Genomic DNA, 18,265 nt, shown 5'->3' with positions numbered 1-18,265 from the left:
AAATGATATAAAATGTGTTTCACACACTGATTAATGAATTTGTAAATAAATAATACTGATCTAAGCTATAAGATAAAGAGAGAGAGAGAATAAGGGATGGAGAAGGAGTGTGAGGAGGAGAGGAGAGAGATAGATATTTTCGACATGATTTCATTTTTATTGCAGTTCGTGTATTACTTCATTTACTATGTGCAACAGATCGTAAATTTTGTATTATTTTATGGAGGGGCTGGTTGGGTGCATTTACATGAGAATTGGGTATTTACGGATTCTAATTGTTTTCTATGAGAGTTATGTTAAACATTTTAAAGATAAAAGCAAAAAAGACATGGATTAATGATTTACAATATATCATTAATTGCATTCACAAACATAAGATTTAAAAGGAAGATACACACAAGCGCCCCCCCCCCAACGCCTTTCAAATACAACGATTGAATGACATCATTCAGAGTGTGACCTATAACTTTACTGTTACGAGTTGCACTTAGCTAATTGAGTTGAATTGAGTCTGATTAGAGCTAGAAGGGATCTGAAAATACATTTACTACTCAAAAGCAACAACCTTCTTGCTCTGAATGACAACACGACTAAAAGCATGTCTGGCATTGATCTTGGTTTTTAACGGTTGCCAGGTGATGGGCGAACAATAGAGAGTCTGAAAAATAGAGATGATATTATTTTGAATGAAACGGGGAGCTCAGCGCGAGCAGGGCTCCAAGGCCACCTAATAACATTGTGGAAAAGGCGGGATCAAATTGACTTTGTGCATGATGCTGCATGTTTCATATACTAATGCACACATGACCTTAGTTGTTATTTTCAATTTGTTCAAGAACAAAGAATAATGACTATTTAAACTGCCCGACCGTACAAAATATAGAGAATCAGAGTCATGAATCTTAATTGCGGTATAAGCCACGGTGGAACATCAATTTATAAAGTGGATATGAACTATAGCCGTTGTTTCGCGTACCCTTCATCCAGCTGCAGGTAAAAGTTACAAATTAATCCGCGCCTTGGGTGACCTCTTTCGGATGAGGACGTTAAAAAGTCGGTATATGACATCTTAATAATACACCTTCGTACAAACCTACACACACAAACTGAATTTTATTGTATAAATAGTAAATTCTTTTTTAAAAAAAGGTCTAGCAGTAAATTCTATATCAAAATATCAAACTTTTTAAAGTACCAATTTCTAAATTCCATAGCAAATCTAATACGGGTTATCCATACGATATGAGTTCCTTATTGTGTATTTCATTCATTGTTATTACATAATACATTTGATAGTGCAATGTATATAAGCCTATTTTTATGCAATTTTTTTATTGTGAATAAAACCAAACTAAACCAAAATCATGAATTTTGAAACGTAGAAGAATTTTAAAGTCATCTACATAAAGGAAAAATAACAAGAAGGATAATTTTTCCCATTACCCTATCACTGTCCCTCTGTTTTGAAACCATAATCAACTTGAGCTTACCACTGATGTTGAGATACGACCAACGCACTTCATGGCTCGCTTGCCACACGCGTTCTTTTTCGATGGTCCCGCAGTCATGCATGCCATGATTAGGAGTAACAGGCCGAAACATCCTATGAGGGACACCAGCGCAATCAAGACCCAGAATAGAACTGCAACTCTGAAAGTAAGAGGATAGAATGATAAATTGAAAGAAAAAATATATAAGCTTTGAATAACATCACCCGCCCCCATTGTATAAATATCAATAGGAGTACAACTTTAGTTGCATTTGTGTTTTATGACAAAATTGAAATTGATAGATAAACAAAAAATACAAATAAGACATTTCAATGGATAAATAGTAAAAAGGGACGAAATTTGACTTTGGGACGAGACACGCACATGGTACAGTCGTGTGCGACAAAATATAAAGGTCGAGTGAATGGACCGCGACACGGTATTTTGGCCGAATTTATTCCCAGACGCACAATCTGACATTTTGCCTCCCTATGCTAATGGTCATTAGACAGGAAAGTAAATATACAGGTCAGGGATCAACTCATCAATGAGACCAGCTCGTCTGACCAGGGAGATCTGAACAAATATGAATGACATTTTATGAGCTCACGCTTAATTTCATACCACACCGATTCATTACGGTCAACCCGGCAGAATAGTGGCGAGGCCTATATACGAGAGAAACCTTGATGTTAGTTTATGCAAGCATGTAGAGTTCACCAGTTTATCAGTATTATGGCTTCAACGCGTCATGAAAAAATCGTAACTTCAATTATAATCAATTGTTTTATTCTAATAGGGTAAATATTTATATATCTTATCCACCTTGTGTTACTGCAATGTATAGCTTTATATTGTACAATATCAAATGTGAAAGATGTGCACAAAGTATTGGAGATAAATACTTGTATGGTTTCTATTTATGTACTGCTTTATTTTCACAAAGAGTTTTGTTAGAAATAGGCTATACAGAAAAAAGGAAAAAAAAATATGTTTTACATCCTTACATGCTAAAATTAAGGAAATTATAAATATAAAATGACTTAAACTGTCCAGAAAAAGAGCAGAGGCAAATGTTGTACGTGATATTACAGTGAGGAAACAACGAAGAAACGACATGATTTTCTACAAAAAAAATAATTATCATGATGTATAATGAAACACAAATTTGTAGAAGTATCTATACAGAAAATTAAAGTTAACCGTATGTGACGTCAATATTGAATATAAAAAATTGTTCGGCATTTTACTCATGTCAGATGATGAAATATTCAATATGCTTAATGACTTGTGCAGAATGCTCGGTGTCATGCGTTACAGGAAGATCTAGGGACTTTACACTCTAAACTTAAGTGTCATTGGAAGTTGATGCTGGTGGTATTAATTTCACATTTATCTCTACGCCAACACCTAACCTCTGCACCCTTAGCTATTTCACACTTCCTCTCATTCATAAAGTTCATCCATTTTCTTTTCTCTTTTCCTAAAAGCCAAATACGACCATCTTGATTTTATTTCATCATTTTCATGTCATCTAATATATCTCTTTTAAAAAGGGTAGATTGCGTTTGCGATGTTTATGTTGCCATGCTAAATTCTTGACATCACGAAGATAAGTTACATCATCTCCTCTCCCTCCCCCCTTTCTCTTTTTCCCTCTCCCTCTTGTTTTTTGCATCCTGCCGTTCTCTATATTTTTTCTCTGTTCTTCTTTCTCACTATCAAACTCTTCTTAACTTTGCATCCACCAATCACACCCTCCATTCTCATATACCTCTCTTACATTTTCATGTATATTACGAAATATAAATATATCCAATCATACAAAAAAAGTCCCATGTACATGTAGGTGCATTGTCGTCCCTTTGTCCTTCCCAGCTTGTCTCGATTGTTTTGCCTTTACTTTCCTCGCTACTACAATGTTACCATCATCCCACCAGCACTCCTCTCAAAGACTCTGTACTCCTATAAATCCCACAAAAGCTTTCCCCGGATCTCAAATCGCACCGCAAAGACAGTTTCTAGAACATTTAGGCTCATGATATTAGAGAGCAGCATTCGGACAGGAAATCCTGTCTCCCCAGGCACTTTTGTCACTTTGCATAATTAACGGGTTGTCAGGTACCTCAATAAAGACAAGATGGCGGACTTTTTCAGCTATTCAGTCGCATTCACATGCTTCAGTAAATCAGTGGAAAATACATCCCTATAATGTTCATAATTTGTGTTGCTAATATCAAAATGTCAAAAACACCTTAATTGCATTCAAACGCACGTATCAAAAAGCATCAGAAAAAGAAACCGGACGAAGAGAATATCTAATCAATGTTGCAAACCGATTTGGTGATAAATTAACATCGCTGCCTCGGGTATAAATTCACACGATTCACTCACGTAACTACGAAGTTGAAGTTAGGTAGAGGCCAAAATCACCTTATTATATATACTTACAGATTCAAAAAGGCAATCAAAATTAGACGTACAATGAAACAAGTTTTCTTTCATTTTCAAGTTTTGCATAGTTTTTCAAAACAATGATATTGCTACAACACGTATACTATAAGCTAACGACGACTTTGCTCATGTTTTCATTATCAATGTGGTACTATAGTATATGGAGCAAAGGAAAAATCGGTGTTTATTCAGATGCATGTACTGGCGCCCCTATATGCACCGATGAATATCTTACTTTTTGTCAATGCATTCAAAGTAAGCACATAATTAGATTTATTTGATTTTTTATTTTGAGGAAAATTTTATTTTTCTTCGAAGCATAGTTAAAACTAAAATGTCAAGCAATGGGCCCATGGAATTTGAATGATATCACCATGCGTATTTGAGGTAGTCCGCTATCAGATGAAGATATTAAACTGTTATATTTTACGATTCATTCCCGATTCCCATGATACAAACATACTCTCAATATATATATATATATATATATATATAAAAACAAGCACATACCATATAACCAAATCACAATTCAAAAGTGTTAAAATGATAAAGAACTCAATATATATTAGACCATCATGTTTAGATAGTGTTCGGAATCTTTTAAGAAGTAATCATTGTTATATTGCAGTATAGATCATCCATGGTGATTTGTTCATGTTAAAAATGCAAGGATTGAAATTGATTCATTCGTGAAGCGAGCTTGCCCATATGGAATTTTTCTCCGTTTTCTCTCGCTTAAGTTGAGACATCCCATTGCATGCCTGCAATTCAAGAAAGAATGGAGATTCTAAAAAAAAATAGAGAATGCCATTCCGATCTCTTGAGTGAAACTGAACACACAAACATCCACTAAAAATGTAGTTTTCAATTCCGCACCCCTCGAAGGGGGCCCCACCTAAAGCAATTCCGATGGCTCCAATTTAAATGCCCGCTGCAGCTGAAGAGGAAAAAGCGCGGGAAAAAAGAGCGGGAAATAATATGAGGGAAAACCAACAGCTATGTGACTCAACTCTGCGTTCTCCATATTTTCCCTTCTTTCATCGTATCGACCGTATGTTAATTTCAGCCTGGAATATGTGGAAAGGGCAGCAAATGGAATGAATGTTCTCACGCGAGTATATAGGCGAGTATTGGACCTCACGGTTCTTATATACACTAATGGATGTTCATGTTCGTGGTAATGGTGAGCCTATTGGATCCAGTGTCATGGGAATTTACCGACTTCTACCCCCAAATCCAGATCTTTTATCTCTTTGGTGGTGAAGTAAATGACTTCGAAGGCTGAGTTTCATGCACATTATGTAGATTAGGCTATATCCTGTGTTTATTTCTCACTTCGTTTTTCTTTCGAATACAACTATCAGGGGATACCGGGTTACGTTTTCCTTTTTGAGCGATGTGTTTTAGAGAACCAAGTGAAAAAAAATAAGAAAGACGAGTACAAAAGGATTGATTTCATTCAGCTTTATCGTAAGGAAATCTCATTACTTATCGTACCTAGGGAATTCTGCAGCGCTTCTCCGAAATCCGGGTCCTTTTTTTTTTTACATAAATCGAATACCTCCTTTCCAAACCCCGATTTTATAACACTCTCCACAAAGTTGGGTGTCCAATAGCAAACACCTTTTTTCCGCCAAGACAATCGAAGTTGAGTATTCATTAACACACCTCTCATCCCTTGCATAGCGACATGCACGAAGGTTATTATTGGCAAACATTCATGCCCTAAAACAAAGATGACGGTTTACAGTTTAAGGGGAGTTCAAGCACGTGGTTAGGATATTAAGATTCGAGCGTTTACCTTAGCCTACTATTGTGTCCTACATTCTGGACAAACGAAGTAGCATTATATCTGCCGTAGTTCAATGCGAATTGGGCAATAGGGGCATTTTCCCCTTTTGGCCAATGCAAAATTACCCAGCTATGAGTATACATGATCTCTCTTGTGCCCCATTTAGAGAATCAAATGAGAATAAACATCTTTTCGTTTCATAAGTGAGGACCTTAAAGCTATAACAGTCGAAACACGCATTAAAATTTACAGGTCTTTACATCGCGAGGTTTCGTCAGAAGCCCCTTAGTCATGTTACTAGTAGTTTTTGTAAACATCTATATTTTCGTTAAAAATTAATTTTGATTAATCAGTGAGTTAGGAAGCATTTTATCTGAAACTCAATCCGACCGATACGGATGAATATATAACAGCAGGTCTGTTAAACACTCGAACGACAGCAGAACTCCCGAATCACCTAATGTCGATTTTCTTTTTCGAAAATAGACAAGGAAGCCAATATTGAAAGGTGTGGACACAGAGAAGCGTGAAAAAATATAAAGTTGGGGATGCCAATCGTATCAGTCGTGAGATACCGTACGGCGAGGGACCTTTAAAGCAGCATACGTTGATACGATTTGCCACGTGGGTCGTGTTAATTTGATTGCCTTCTCAAATCCAAACCCATACTGAGAGAGCTGTCAGTCAACGCTCTTCCCATCTCTTGAGGAGAAGAAGACGAGCAAATCATAACTATCTACAGAAGATTACAGGGTGAAGAATAAACTGGCCAAAGTACTGCTGTAGGTGGAGAAGTAGACGAGCAAGATTTATATAGGGTGAAAAGGGGACTGGCCGAAGCATCAGTAGCATAGACATTACAGAAGAAAAAGAAGCATATCTACAGAAGATCTAAGGCTGAAGAAGGGACTGGTCGAAGATTTGATAGGGGTATAGGAAGACGAGCAAATCATAACTACAGGATATCTAATGCTGAAGAGGGGACTGGCTGGAGCATCGATAGCATGGATATGGGAGAAAAGAGGAGCATAATCATTATCTACAAAAGAAAATCGAAGGTGAAGAGAGGACTAGCCCGAAGAATCGATAGACTAAAAGTTATTACTATCTAAGATCCTGAAACTAAGGTAAAGTACTGGCCGAAGTATAGAAAATAGAAGAAAATCTTGGCTATCTACACACTATAAATTCCAAGGATTCAACATAAATCCAAATCGGTTGTGAATAGTGACCAGTCGAATTTTAGATTTAGATTTAAACCTTGTTGATTTAGATATAAGTCTTAAAGATTTGAATTTAAATCTTTTGAGATTTAAAACTTAATCCTTAAGATTTAAAATAAATTCAAAAACTAAAAGATGTGAATTTTAATCCTTTGAGATTTAAAAGTTAATCCTTTAGATTTAGAATAAATTCAAAATTCGTCTAGTCACTATTCACAGCCGATCTGGATTTATTTTAAATCCTTGGAATTCAAAGTGTACAGAAAATCTTAAATCATCTAACATGTCTATAGGTAAAGAGGATAGGGAAGAAGACTAGCAAATCGTATATCTAGATCTAAGGGAGAAGAGGGGATTGGCCGAAGTTTCAACAGGGGAAGAAAGAGATCAAAATAATCATAACCTATTGAAGATCTTAAATCATATAAGATAAAGAGGGGGCTGCATGGCTGAAGCATCGATATAGGAAGAACAGAGGAGCAAAATCAATCTCTTTTTGATCTTTAAACATCTAAATTGAAGAGAAGACTGGCCAAAGAAAGGGGAGGAAAAGAAAAAAAGTTGAGAAAATCCTTACTTTAAGATCGTAAAATCATAAGGTGAAGACGGAACTGGCCGACGCATTGATAGGGGAAGAAGGAGGACCGAACAATTATCTATAAAAGATCCTGAATTCATATAAAGAGAAGAGGGAACTGGTTACAGCTTTAATAGGGGAAGGAAGATGAATAGAATTAATCACAACTATCTATAGAAGATTGTGAAACCATTATATGTTGAAGAGAGTACTGCATGGAAGAAGCATCGATAGCGGAAGAAAAAGGAACAAAATTATATTTAAAAAAAAAAGCTACAACGAGGTCCTGAAACAATCAAAAGCATGTAAACTGAGCAGGAGACTCATCTATCGGAATGGGAAGAAAAGAAGAAAGGTGGCATCAGCCGAATGAAGAGAAATTAAACATTACTGACAGAGAGAATTTTTAGTTGATGGACTGAAAAAAATGGTCCATCGTTGACATACAAAGTATAACGTTCTATGAACTGGCATAATTACAATTCCTATACGTTAGGGGGTTAATGTATCCTACTTCATGATGGCATGGGAAAAGAGGGGGTGTTGTCTTCACCCTCCAACAAGCCTGATGAGAGCCTTCTGTCGGAATTGGGGGTAAGGGATTGACTCAAAATAGCCCCACGGGTGGATGTAACGAATCAAAATATCAACAGTAATAGAAGACGAACGGGGACCTCCCTCTCTCTATCACCAACACTGAAACTGTTGAGGTTTCATGCTGTAGTCTTACAATCAGGTCGAATAGAATCATTTGAATTCGTACTGTCAGTTTATAAGTTTGGCTGATATCAGCATGAGGGTAGAGTGGGTGATTTCAAATCACCTCTGAATGGGAATTCTAAAAGTTTGGAGTATCAATTCTCCATGAACTCGTTCTAACACCATAGTAATGCATTTTCAACTGCATCAGCATGCGACAACATTTTTAGATAGTGAATGATTACCAACCCCCCCACTGAAGATTAAAAGAATATAGCTTACCACTGGCTCGATATCTCTGTCTGTTTTAAGCACTTGCATCAATCCATTACCCTCATTCTCCAATAGATCCCCCTCTCTGCCCTTCCCATCCACCCCCATCATGTCGATATCTATCTCTAATCAATCAATCTATCAATTTATTTAACTACCGATTTACATTTACTTATATTATCCATTTTACACTGTAAAAACTGTGGTGTTAAAACTGACACCAATTGGTGTTAATAGAGGACCACACCCTTAGGTGTTAAAATAACACCCTAGAGAATGAACATAACACCAAAGAGTGTAAATGTAACAACCAATGGTGTTGTAATAACACCTATAGGTGTAAAACTATAACACCACCAATTTAATACCGGTGTAAAATAACTGGTGTGGTCCTCTATGTACACCGGTTAACACCACAGTTTTTGTTGTGTACCTTTCTAGTGGGTGTTTCATAAAGTTGTCCATAAGTTACGAGCGACTTTTCAGAACGACTTGTCACCCTTTCTTGGGAATACACCAAATGTTCATTGGTGATGATTAGCCCGTAAAAAGGGTTCATCAGTCGTTCATTAAGTCGCTCTTAACTTACGAACAGCTTTATGAAGCGCCCTTGGTCTATCCTTATCTATTACTATTTGCACACATTGGTCGTTTTGATGTCCATTTACATTATTGTGCATGTCCCCCTCAAACTTGTTCATGAAATCATCTCCCTCTCTCTCCTCCAATTACCATATTTCTCATGTCTCTTCTACACGCACACATAATCTATTTATACCATTTTAATTTTAAGGTGAAACAAATCCTCTACATACCCCTTATAGCTGCTTTTCAATAATTGATATTTATCCCAGTCAACTCGGGAAGACCTTACATATACACAGAGATTCCCCAAATGGCTTAAGAGCAGGTCGAACTGTCTTTCCCATCTACTAAGTAATTATGCTGATGGATTGATCAATCAATTTATGGTTGGTCTTTGTTTAAGGTAATTACCCAATACTAAACAACGCCATCACTCAGAGTCAGACGTCATAATGCACTTGGGATTTCAACGATGCGCTCGAGTATCAAAGGCAATGATAACACACTACTCTTATTAAAAAAAGAAATGAAGAAAAATTACAAAGTGAATTTCGAATCCATTGTCCACGTCTAGTAGAGTATCTTAAAATGTGCCATTAAGAATCAGTCGTTGTAGAGTGATTTTAAAATTGTTTAAGAGTTATCTGAGAGAAAAATAGTCCTCCCTCTTTTTAAATAAATTATCTTTGTGCCCACTGTCCATGGAATCACTTTCAAGATCGGTTAAAATGATAGAAAAGAAAATATAAACAAAGATTTGCTCTTAAGTTATCGCTAACCTTTCTTTTGAAATGTAACCCACCAATAAAGTATTCTAAATGTTACTGTCGGTTTGCCTTTAATGGGTGCAAATAATCTACAGGTTTTTTTTAACTTACCTATCTCTTAAAAACTCATCTATTACTATTCATTGGATAGGAGACATGACGGAATCTTATTCTACAACATTAGCCTACCATTATTCATACAATGAACTATATAAACTACTTTCGTCATCATCCAGTGAACTCGGGTAACACGTGAGAAACACATTGCCAATTTAGATCAAAGATTAGTTGCATGCCCACAAAATTCTGAGTTGTTCATTATGACCTATGTAACATGTGTCACTATAATTTCTCCCCATCCAAATCCCACACGCAGGCGTTCACACTGCCATAGTAACCACACACGTTATCAAAGATCTATGATGACGATGCAGTCTACATCATAGTAAACGGAATAATAATTTGGTGCAGTAGGTCTATGGCCATACCACAAGATCAATAAATGACCGGGACAAACCAATTTTGAGCTAGAAATATAAAGGATAGATGTTATTAGCGAATAAGGGGCTGAAGTGTTGGATACGGAGCAATTATTTCTGATTTAACGAGTGAGCGAAGCAAGCAGGACTCCAAAACCTATTTTTGACAAAAAATGTAATAGATTTGGTATTATAATTTCATTTCAAGTTGGCTATTACTTCAAATATACATCCGCAAAACGAGATCAATATAAGGTGGATCAAGTAGTTAAGATATATGAAAATGTATTCGTTAACCAGCCCCCGAACCAGCCACCTTTAAAACCCAGTAGTAGCCTCTCGGGTTTGTAGCTAGGCTTCGTTGAGAGTTTGACTGAACTATAATTAGGACTCTAACCAAGTTCAAAACCTTATTGTCATGGTCTTTATAATTGTTTGCCATGCCCAGCCCAGGTGATGACACCTTACAAGGTCTACTCAAACATGGAGAAGGTTTTTGGGGGGGAGCTTGTCACATTATACATATAAAGATCACGGAAGGGATATTGAACAAGTTTTCCATCGATCTCCTATACACATTACTCACAAATGATATAGTCTCTATTTTATCTTACCCTTGATAGAACTTGCTTGGTTGCTTGGAGACCTTAGGGTCGAGATGGGTCCCTTCGAACATTTCCTCTACAGTACTATCGATAAGTAGTATCTCATAGGTCATCAACGCCAGCCCACCGGCTAGGACCATCAGAGCGAAGATGGTCGCATAGGGGACCCGCCGAAGACATCGACATAGCGCGTAATCACAGCAATTCACTGGAGAATTTAAAAAAAGAAGGAAAAAGTGAATTTATAATTCGATATGTTCTCAATATCAGAATATTATTATTTGTTTGGCGTCACCTGTGCCTGGGAAGCGAAAAGCGAACTGAATCACTATAACTGATTGGGGGATGATTGTATTTAGATATATCATTTTCGATTTTAATCATAACAGATTTATCAAAGCATGCCAAGGTTGGTCCTGTATCCTCTAACCCCCTTTACATTGATTACATCTTCAATTCTCTTCATATACCAAGAAAATTATAATCACCATTGCTACCATCACCACCACAACTACCACCACCGAACACAACTATCACTGTAACAATCATCATGACCATCAACGACACTAATAACAACTAAAGACATTTACAGAATTTTCAGCGAACCCATCATCATCATCATTAGCATCACCATCATCATCACCGTCAGTAACTTCACTACCATCACTAACCACTAACTATCGCCACAATAGCTCTTGTCTTTAATTTTCCCTGCAACATTTAAATCGCCATCACAATACACGACCTATACGTGGAGCGTTGTGGCCCATTGGATTAGTCTTCTGACTTTGAAACAGAGGGTCGTGGGTTCGAATCCCAGCCATGGCGTAATTTCCTTCAGCAAGAAATTCATCCACATTGTGCTGCACTCAACCCAGGTGAGGTGAATGGGTACTTGGCAGGAATTTTATTCCTTGAAATGCCGAGCGCTGTAGAAGGCTGCTGAGCTACAGCCAGAGTAATAATATCCAAGTCCTTTGGAAGCGCATATGATATGCGCTATAGGACTGCGTTATTATTGTTATCATTATACATTAATGTGACTGACAGAATCATTTTTATTGTTTTCCTTTATGTCTGGTGCAATGGCCATCTCTTTTTACATCTAGCCTTCACAAACAAACAGGAGTTCACTGATCTCGGCGTCCTTTCCAAGTGCTAATAACGCTGACATTTCAGCCTCGATTTCATCAAAATGAACCTATTAAGGTAACAAACTGAACATGGAATGTCCCTAATGTGTTTGAGATCATTTCTGGGACCCAAGAAGAATACTATGGTCATTAAACTACGGTATCCTGAAGGAGAAATTTCCTTGGTGATCAAACCATGTATGATGCCCTGTGGGTTCAACCATGTTAAGCATAGGCGAGAAGGAGTGTGTGTGGGGTATACACACCCAAAACACTTTTTTGGCGAGCGTCATAACTAGTGGCAAATGTGTTTAAATTTGCAAAGTCAAAGTAATGTGAGCAAATTATGTTTGTGGGATGTGGTGCGGCGATATGGGTGTAGTTGTTTGGTAGTGAGTGCGTGTGCGTTTATGTCAGCGTGTTGCTCGGAGAAAGCGTCTCAACCATCTCAACTCTCTCTCCCCATTTCAAACGGCCTGACTACCTCGAAGATGATAGAACATTCTCTCATGAGCATGACGGAGTTTGAGGTTGATGTTGGATAATACCCCCGAGGAATCCCCCTAATGATTCCTTGGAATACTTGTCATTTTGTTGGGGGTAAGAGCATTTATGAGATGAGAGATGAGATATGATTATCATTACATGGAGGGAGAGAGATTTTGAATGATGAGTGAAGACAGAAATGAGAAGGGATGGGGTATTAGATATGATTCAGAATTATCTAGTAAAGGCATCATAACAAGTGGGGGTGAACAAGAGGGGGGAAACGAAGGTGAAGAAGTTAAAGTATTACCATCGAGGGTGAGGGATAGATAGAGAGATGCTTATAGGCAAAATAAGCGGGAGGAGATCAGAGGCGGAAATACATAGATCGAGAAAAGGAAAGGGGTTTAGAAAAGAGAGAGGGGAAAAGATAGAAGGGGGGGGGGGCGAGAGAGAGAGTGGTGATTATTCTACATAATGTAAATCGATATCTAATGAAGATGTGGATATATTTTGTCAGTATAGCGGTAACTTGATTATCTTGTTAATTTTTTGGGTAGATCTGCTCGTTTGATTCTTACAATTTCAAAAATAGATCGCCTTATCCAAAACAGCCCACTAAAAATATTAATCCCGCAGACGCAGCTGCCTACACAGGTAACTATTAACATGGTTTTCAAATTATTATAAGATGGGAAATGAGGTATAACATTGTCACGTTTTCGTAATCTGACATGTCTGCCTCTTTGTCGTCAATGAAACATGGATTCGTCTCGCATTTTGAACTGATACTAGCGGCACCTGGATCACATTACACTTCATTAATGTTCAGGGTTACAAAAGCGATTCCGCGTCTCGTGTGGGGACTGGGCGTAAGTTAACGGACCAAATACGTACCCCCCCCCCAAAAAAAAGATAGTAATATAAATTTTAAAAAATACAAATAAAATATGAATAAATTAACAATAGAAAAATAGAAAAAATAGAATTATGAAAATAAAATGAATCAACAAATAAATAAAAGAAAATAATACCCCAAAAAAGTAGTTTGTGGAATACAATCTTGTCGAAATAACACGCCTTAACGTTTAGTGTCTGCTCTCCTATAGTAGTACAAGTTGCACTACTAAATAGAACCCTCTTTGCAAAGAGGGTACGGCATCTCAAAACGGGGTATGGGGGTGCTTCATAAACTCACTCGCACTATTTTAAAACAAGATATAAACTCGGTGTATAAAATGATAATTTAGCATAAGAATAGGTCGCCAGCATAGAGTTAAATACGTAGGTTTATATAACTCTATGGTCGCCAATCAATGTCGCGCGTAAAGTTGTACGTAACTTACGCACAGCTTTGCCCCTAACATTTCTCGATCTAGACCAAATAAAATCGGAGGTGCCCCATGCATTCCATTAAAAAAAACAATTAACCCTTTTACTAGCTATTCCATGATCTGCCATACACAATGTTCAGTAATGAGTCATTGAACTTTATTGTATTATACACTTCCAGATTATCACGGGTAATATAAGTCTCTTTGTCCTGTTTATTGCAGTAATTATTCACGCTTAATGGTGGATAGTCTCGTATTTCACGAGATTAAGCAATACGCCCGTTTTCTGAATGCGCTGGATATCTTTTAAACAGACGACCATCTTTGGTGATATGAATTATGGTACTCCCGTTTCGTCTTTTGTGATCTCGGTGTTTCGTATTAAACATAAACCACAATGAACTATACTACCACATGGAGGTATCAATACCAAATTCTCTATGTGACAGGTGTATTGTGTATTATGCAAGATGTCTGAAAGGTTAACTGTCTGATTGAGAAATTCAAACATACACGTGAAAATCATTTAAGAGAGCAAATATAATCTCTCATTTACATGTTTACATTTACAGGTTTACATCTAAACTTGATAATCATCAAACTAATGCAAATTTTGTTGCAGTCAACGAAAAATATATCAAGTAATACAAACTAAAATTCCCTTTAACGTGAGTCATTTCAGCGGTGTCGGATACCAGCACATCATTAGGTTGCACAAATGCATGGCAATTATACCATATACGCATTCTGAAAGACAAGTGCGTTCGTCAATATCATCACCTTCTGCTAATCGATCAGGCGTTCGATTCAGTGACCCGGAAGTCAATTGATGTTCCGCGAGCCGTGAATCAACCCTGGTTTCAACCCGATGATTCATAATTCAAACGCCGAAAAGGCAAGAATATTTGGTAATGTGCTGCCATTCTGCATGGACGAGGCTAAAAAGGGGGTTGAATTTTGCTGGTCATAATGCATCACAATGCTGAACATCAGTGTGACAAGATTAATTCACTTTGCTCAAAACACTTATTTATGGTATGAGAGCTTTATGGAACATTTTTGTTCGCTGATCTTAAACGATGATCACTGATTGAATGTCTTGATCAAAAGACCTATTGGTGTAAGAGTATTACCCGACCCAGCACACCTTCCCCCCAACCCCGAATAAAGATGATATTATGAATAATCATTTCAATTTGATAAATGAAGAACATTAGCAAAATCTTGAATTAAGGAGGTAACATAAATCTAAGTCAGAGCGTTCATTGAAAGCAACTTCATTCGCGCTAGAAATTCTCAGGTCTTATATTCATCCCTTCTATTCCCATTTTTTTTTGCCTTACTGAGAAATTTTAGCTAGTAACCTCTCCAAGTAGTCTCGAATAAGATGAAGTCCCCCGGGCAAGACGGGGGCCTTGACTATCAAGCCTCTCTAAGAAATGAATGTACACGAATAAGACATTGCTTCAGGGACTTTACAGTTTCTGTCTCGAGAGTGCAGCTTCAAAAACGCGAACGTGTTCCAAAACATGACATTGCCGCTCTTGAGAAAAAGGGAAGAGCTTAAACATAATTTAGAATACGAGTTAAGATCAGTTTGTTTTGTCCCGGCGTTTCTTATAAGATAAGAACTGACGTTATTCTCATCTTTACACACAGAGATGGCGTCCTGTTCGGATCAAAATGCACACTTCTTTTTACAATATTTTGTATCCAAATTTGATGGTATTCAGAGCAAGACGTAAAAGCTTAACAAAAATTCCATTAACGTTTTTTTTCTTCTGTTGCTCCTATTTTCTCTCCCCCTCCCCCTCCTCTCTCACCTCTCTCTCTTCCTCTAATATAATTTATTCATAGTTAGTTCCTATCTTTCAATCTTTTTTCTATTCGACCAGCTCCCTTTAAATGGCATTTATAAGGGAATATGTAACCTAATAAAACCATTCACCAAACAGTTAGGCATGAATCTCTCATCCATGTTATCCACCCTGGTATTACATAATCACTGCATATTATTTTTTGTTGTGTGGCACACACACAACAAATCCTATGTACGATAAACCCTTTCAAAAACCATAACATAAACATGATATAAGACGCCACGGGCCAACCATAATAGTTTACAAAGGTTATAAACACATGCCGACTTGCTAATTATGAAAGATATGTCTCCCAACAAAATTTGTCAGCTTCATCACTGATCGTAAGAAACAAATATTTTATTTGATTTTTCGAGATTCATGTGTAATTAACTCAAATACGAAAGATCCATAGCTGAAATATCCAGCTTATCAGATTTCCACGCCGTATTTTCTAATGGCATGATTAAGTATTAATACGAAGTGACCATTCGAACGAATGCCGGACGCGTGGCTAGACAATATTTCAAGGCATGCATGGACAATCACCGACAGAATAATAATGGTATTTGAAAATGATTATGCCTATACTTCCTTTTGATTTAAGTTTAACATACAAAGTTCAGGTAGCTGGCTAAGTAGATAAAAAAACGATTATACATTTCATAGTGGATTTTCAAAAATATTTTATTTTAATTATGAAAGTTAAAATTCCTACAATGCACATTCGAAGACGACTGAGACTCATTTTATTGAACAGAAAGCGACCACCTAAATATATTTTTTGTATTACTGTTGCATGATTTTTTTTATTATTATATAGTAGGTCTACATCTGCATAGGATAGCGTTTATTCTATTGCATGATCTTAGATACAAAGTGATATTTTGAAAAATGTATCCAATTGGGTACAACAATTATTCATAAATCATCGATTTGGGTAATGAGTAAATAAGGGAAACACATTCTACCAATCGCTCTTCATACTAAAGAATGCATGGCGATGGCGTTCACATTATGCTAAATGCAGCGAGAAGTGAGATTTCTCCTCTCAAACGAGAAAGATATACTTTCTCTTTATCCTGAGTCTTAGAGCGGTAAATTTCTCATCTGCCGTTTTCGGTAAGGCACTCGTTTCATTGTCAAACACGAAAAAACGTCAGTCTGCAAAAATGAAACACAATCTTTTCATACCTTAGGGCCATCTATTATATCCCCCGTTATTTGACGTGCTAACATTCATCGCCGAGTGTCACCGAGTTTTATACCACTTCCTTTCCTCGCGCGCTTTCATGCAAAAAGCACAATTTGTGACCGCTGGCCCTCGGCAGAAGATGTGAAATGGGGGACAATAAAAAAAATGCGCGTTAAAGCGTTCAAATACTGGGATATAACGTGCAGTGTGAATATTAATGCGCCTCTCACTGAAAGAAGAGGGAGCTGCATGGGGTTTGGCAGACTTAAATAGGATTCTGTTTCGGAAGGGTTTATTTATTAATGAACGTGTTCGAGAACAAAGCACACTGTGATTGATGACCATGTATCTCAATATTGCATTAACAACTCGCTAAATATATTTTTTCTTTGTTTTTTATATGGAGTAAAAAGGTAACTTGAGATTATTTAGTTTCTTCCGGCTGTGATCTCCTTCATCACTCTATGATATTTGTGAAATAAGGATTTAGTTCCGAACAATCTGTCAAGCTTCATCACTTGCCGCTCAAGTTTCATTGATAAATCTCCATTGGAATTAATGTGACCCCATTTTAAACATATAGGAATATTTTAGTAGGCCTACAATCTATAACGGGAAATTGCAATCTAAAACAAAAACAATGTGTGCACTGGACGTGTATTTTTTTCTTAAGTAACAGTAGCCGGGTCAAGTGTTAATAAATTGACGCATAATTTCAACATTACATTCTTGATTTAGATATAGAGCTAATTGAATATGGATATCTTTATGGGCCTACGTTTAAAAATTTTCCACCTACAAAAAGTTTCACTCCACCTTGATAAAAAAATATGATTAAACAAAATGAAAAACACCCCTTTAAGATGATTAGAATATTGTCCACACAAGGGACGTACACTGTCCTACTCTGATAATGATAATACGCCCTAATGAGGGCCATGTTTATTCACGTGGTCATAACGCGATAACATGAGTCACGTGTTACTCGAGGCAAAAATGAGGCCCCGTGAGAATGAGGTGCAGAAGAGGGGAAAATTGTTTTATATTTTCTCATTAAAGTATATAATGCATTATAAACAAAAACACTGATAACTTATTTGAAAAAAAAAAACAACATTGGAATGGTAACCGAAGCATATAGTCAGGGGCCCATTAATGAAGTTTCTCTAAAACTATTTTAGCATGTGAAATAGATATGTATATATAGGCCTATAGACACACTTTCCTATTTTCCCTTGTATAATTAATTGCTTTAAAGAAGATCACTGTCATTATTCTTAATCGTCGTTTCTTAGAGCTATACACTTCATTGCA

At 36.9% G+C, this 18,265-nt stretch overlaps 1 protein-coding gene across 1 annotated transcript in view; it reads right to left on the bottom strand.

Annotated features, from left to right (window-relative positions):
• The window catches only part of LOC121412598, a 54,314-nt gene that overhangs the window by 17,385 nt on the left and 18,664 nt on the right, over positions 1-18,265 (bottom strand). The window contains exons 2-3 of the mRNA XM_041605382.1: positions 10,954-11,152; positions 1,491-1,650 (exon numbers count right to left, since the gene is read on the bottom strand). Coding sequence (XP_041461316.1) covers positions 1,491-1,650; positions 10,954-11,152 — 359 coding nt within the window. The remainder of the gene's footprint in view (positions 1-1,490; positions 1,651-10,953; positions 11,153-18,265) is intronic.

This window comes from Lytechinus variegatus, chromosome 1, assembly GCF_018143015.1.
Source record: "Lytechinus variegatus isolate NC3 chromosome 1, Lvar_3.0, whole genome shotgun sequence".
NCBI classification, from domain to species: Eukaryota; Metazoa; Echinodermata; class Echinoidea; order Temnopleuroida; family Toxopneustidae; genus Lytechinus; species Lytechinus variegatus.
The sequence above is the reverse complement of the archived record's forward strand: the minus strand, read 5'-3'. Positions and strand labels throughout refer to the sequence as shown.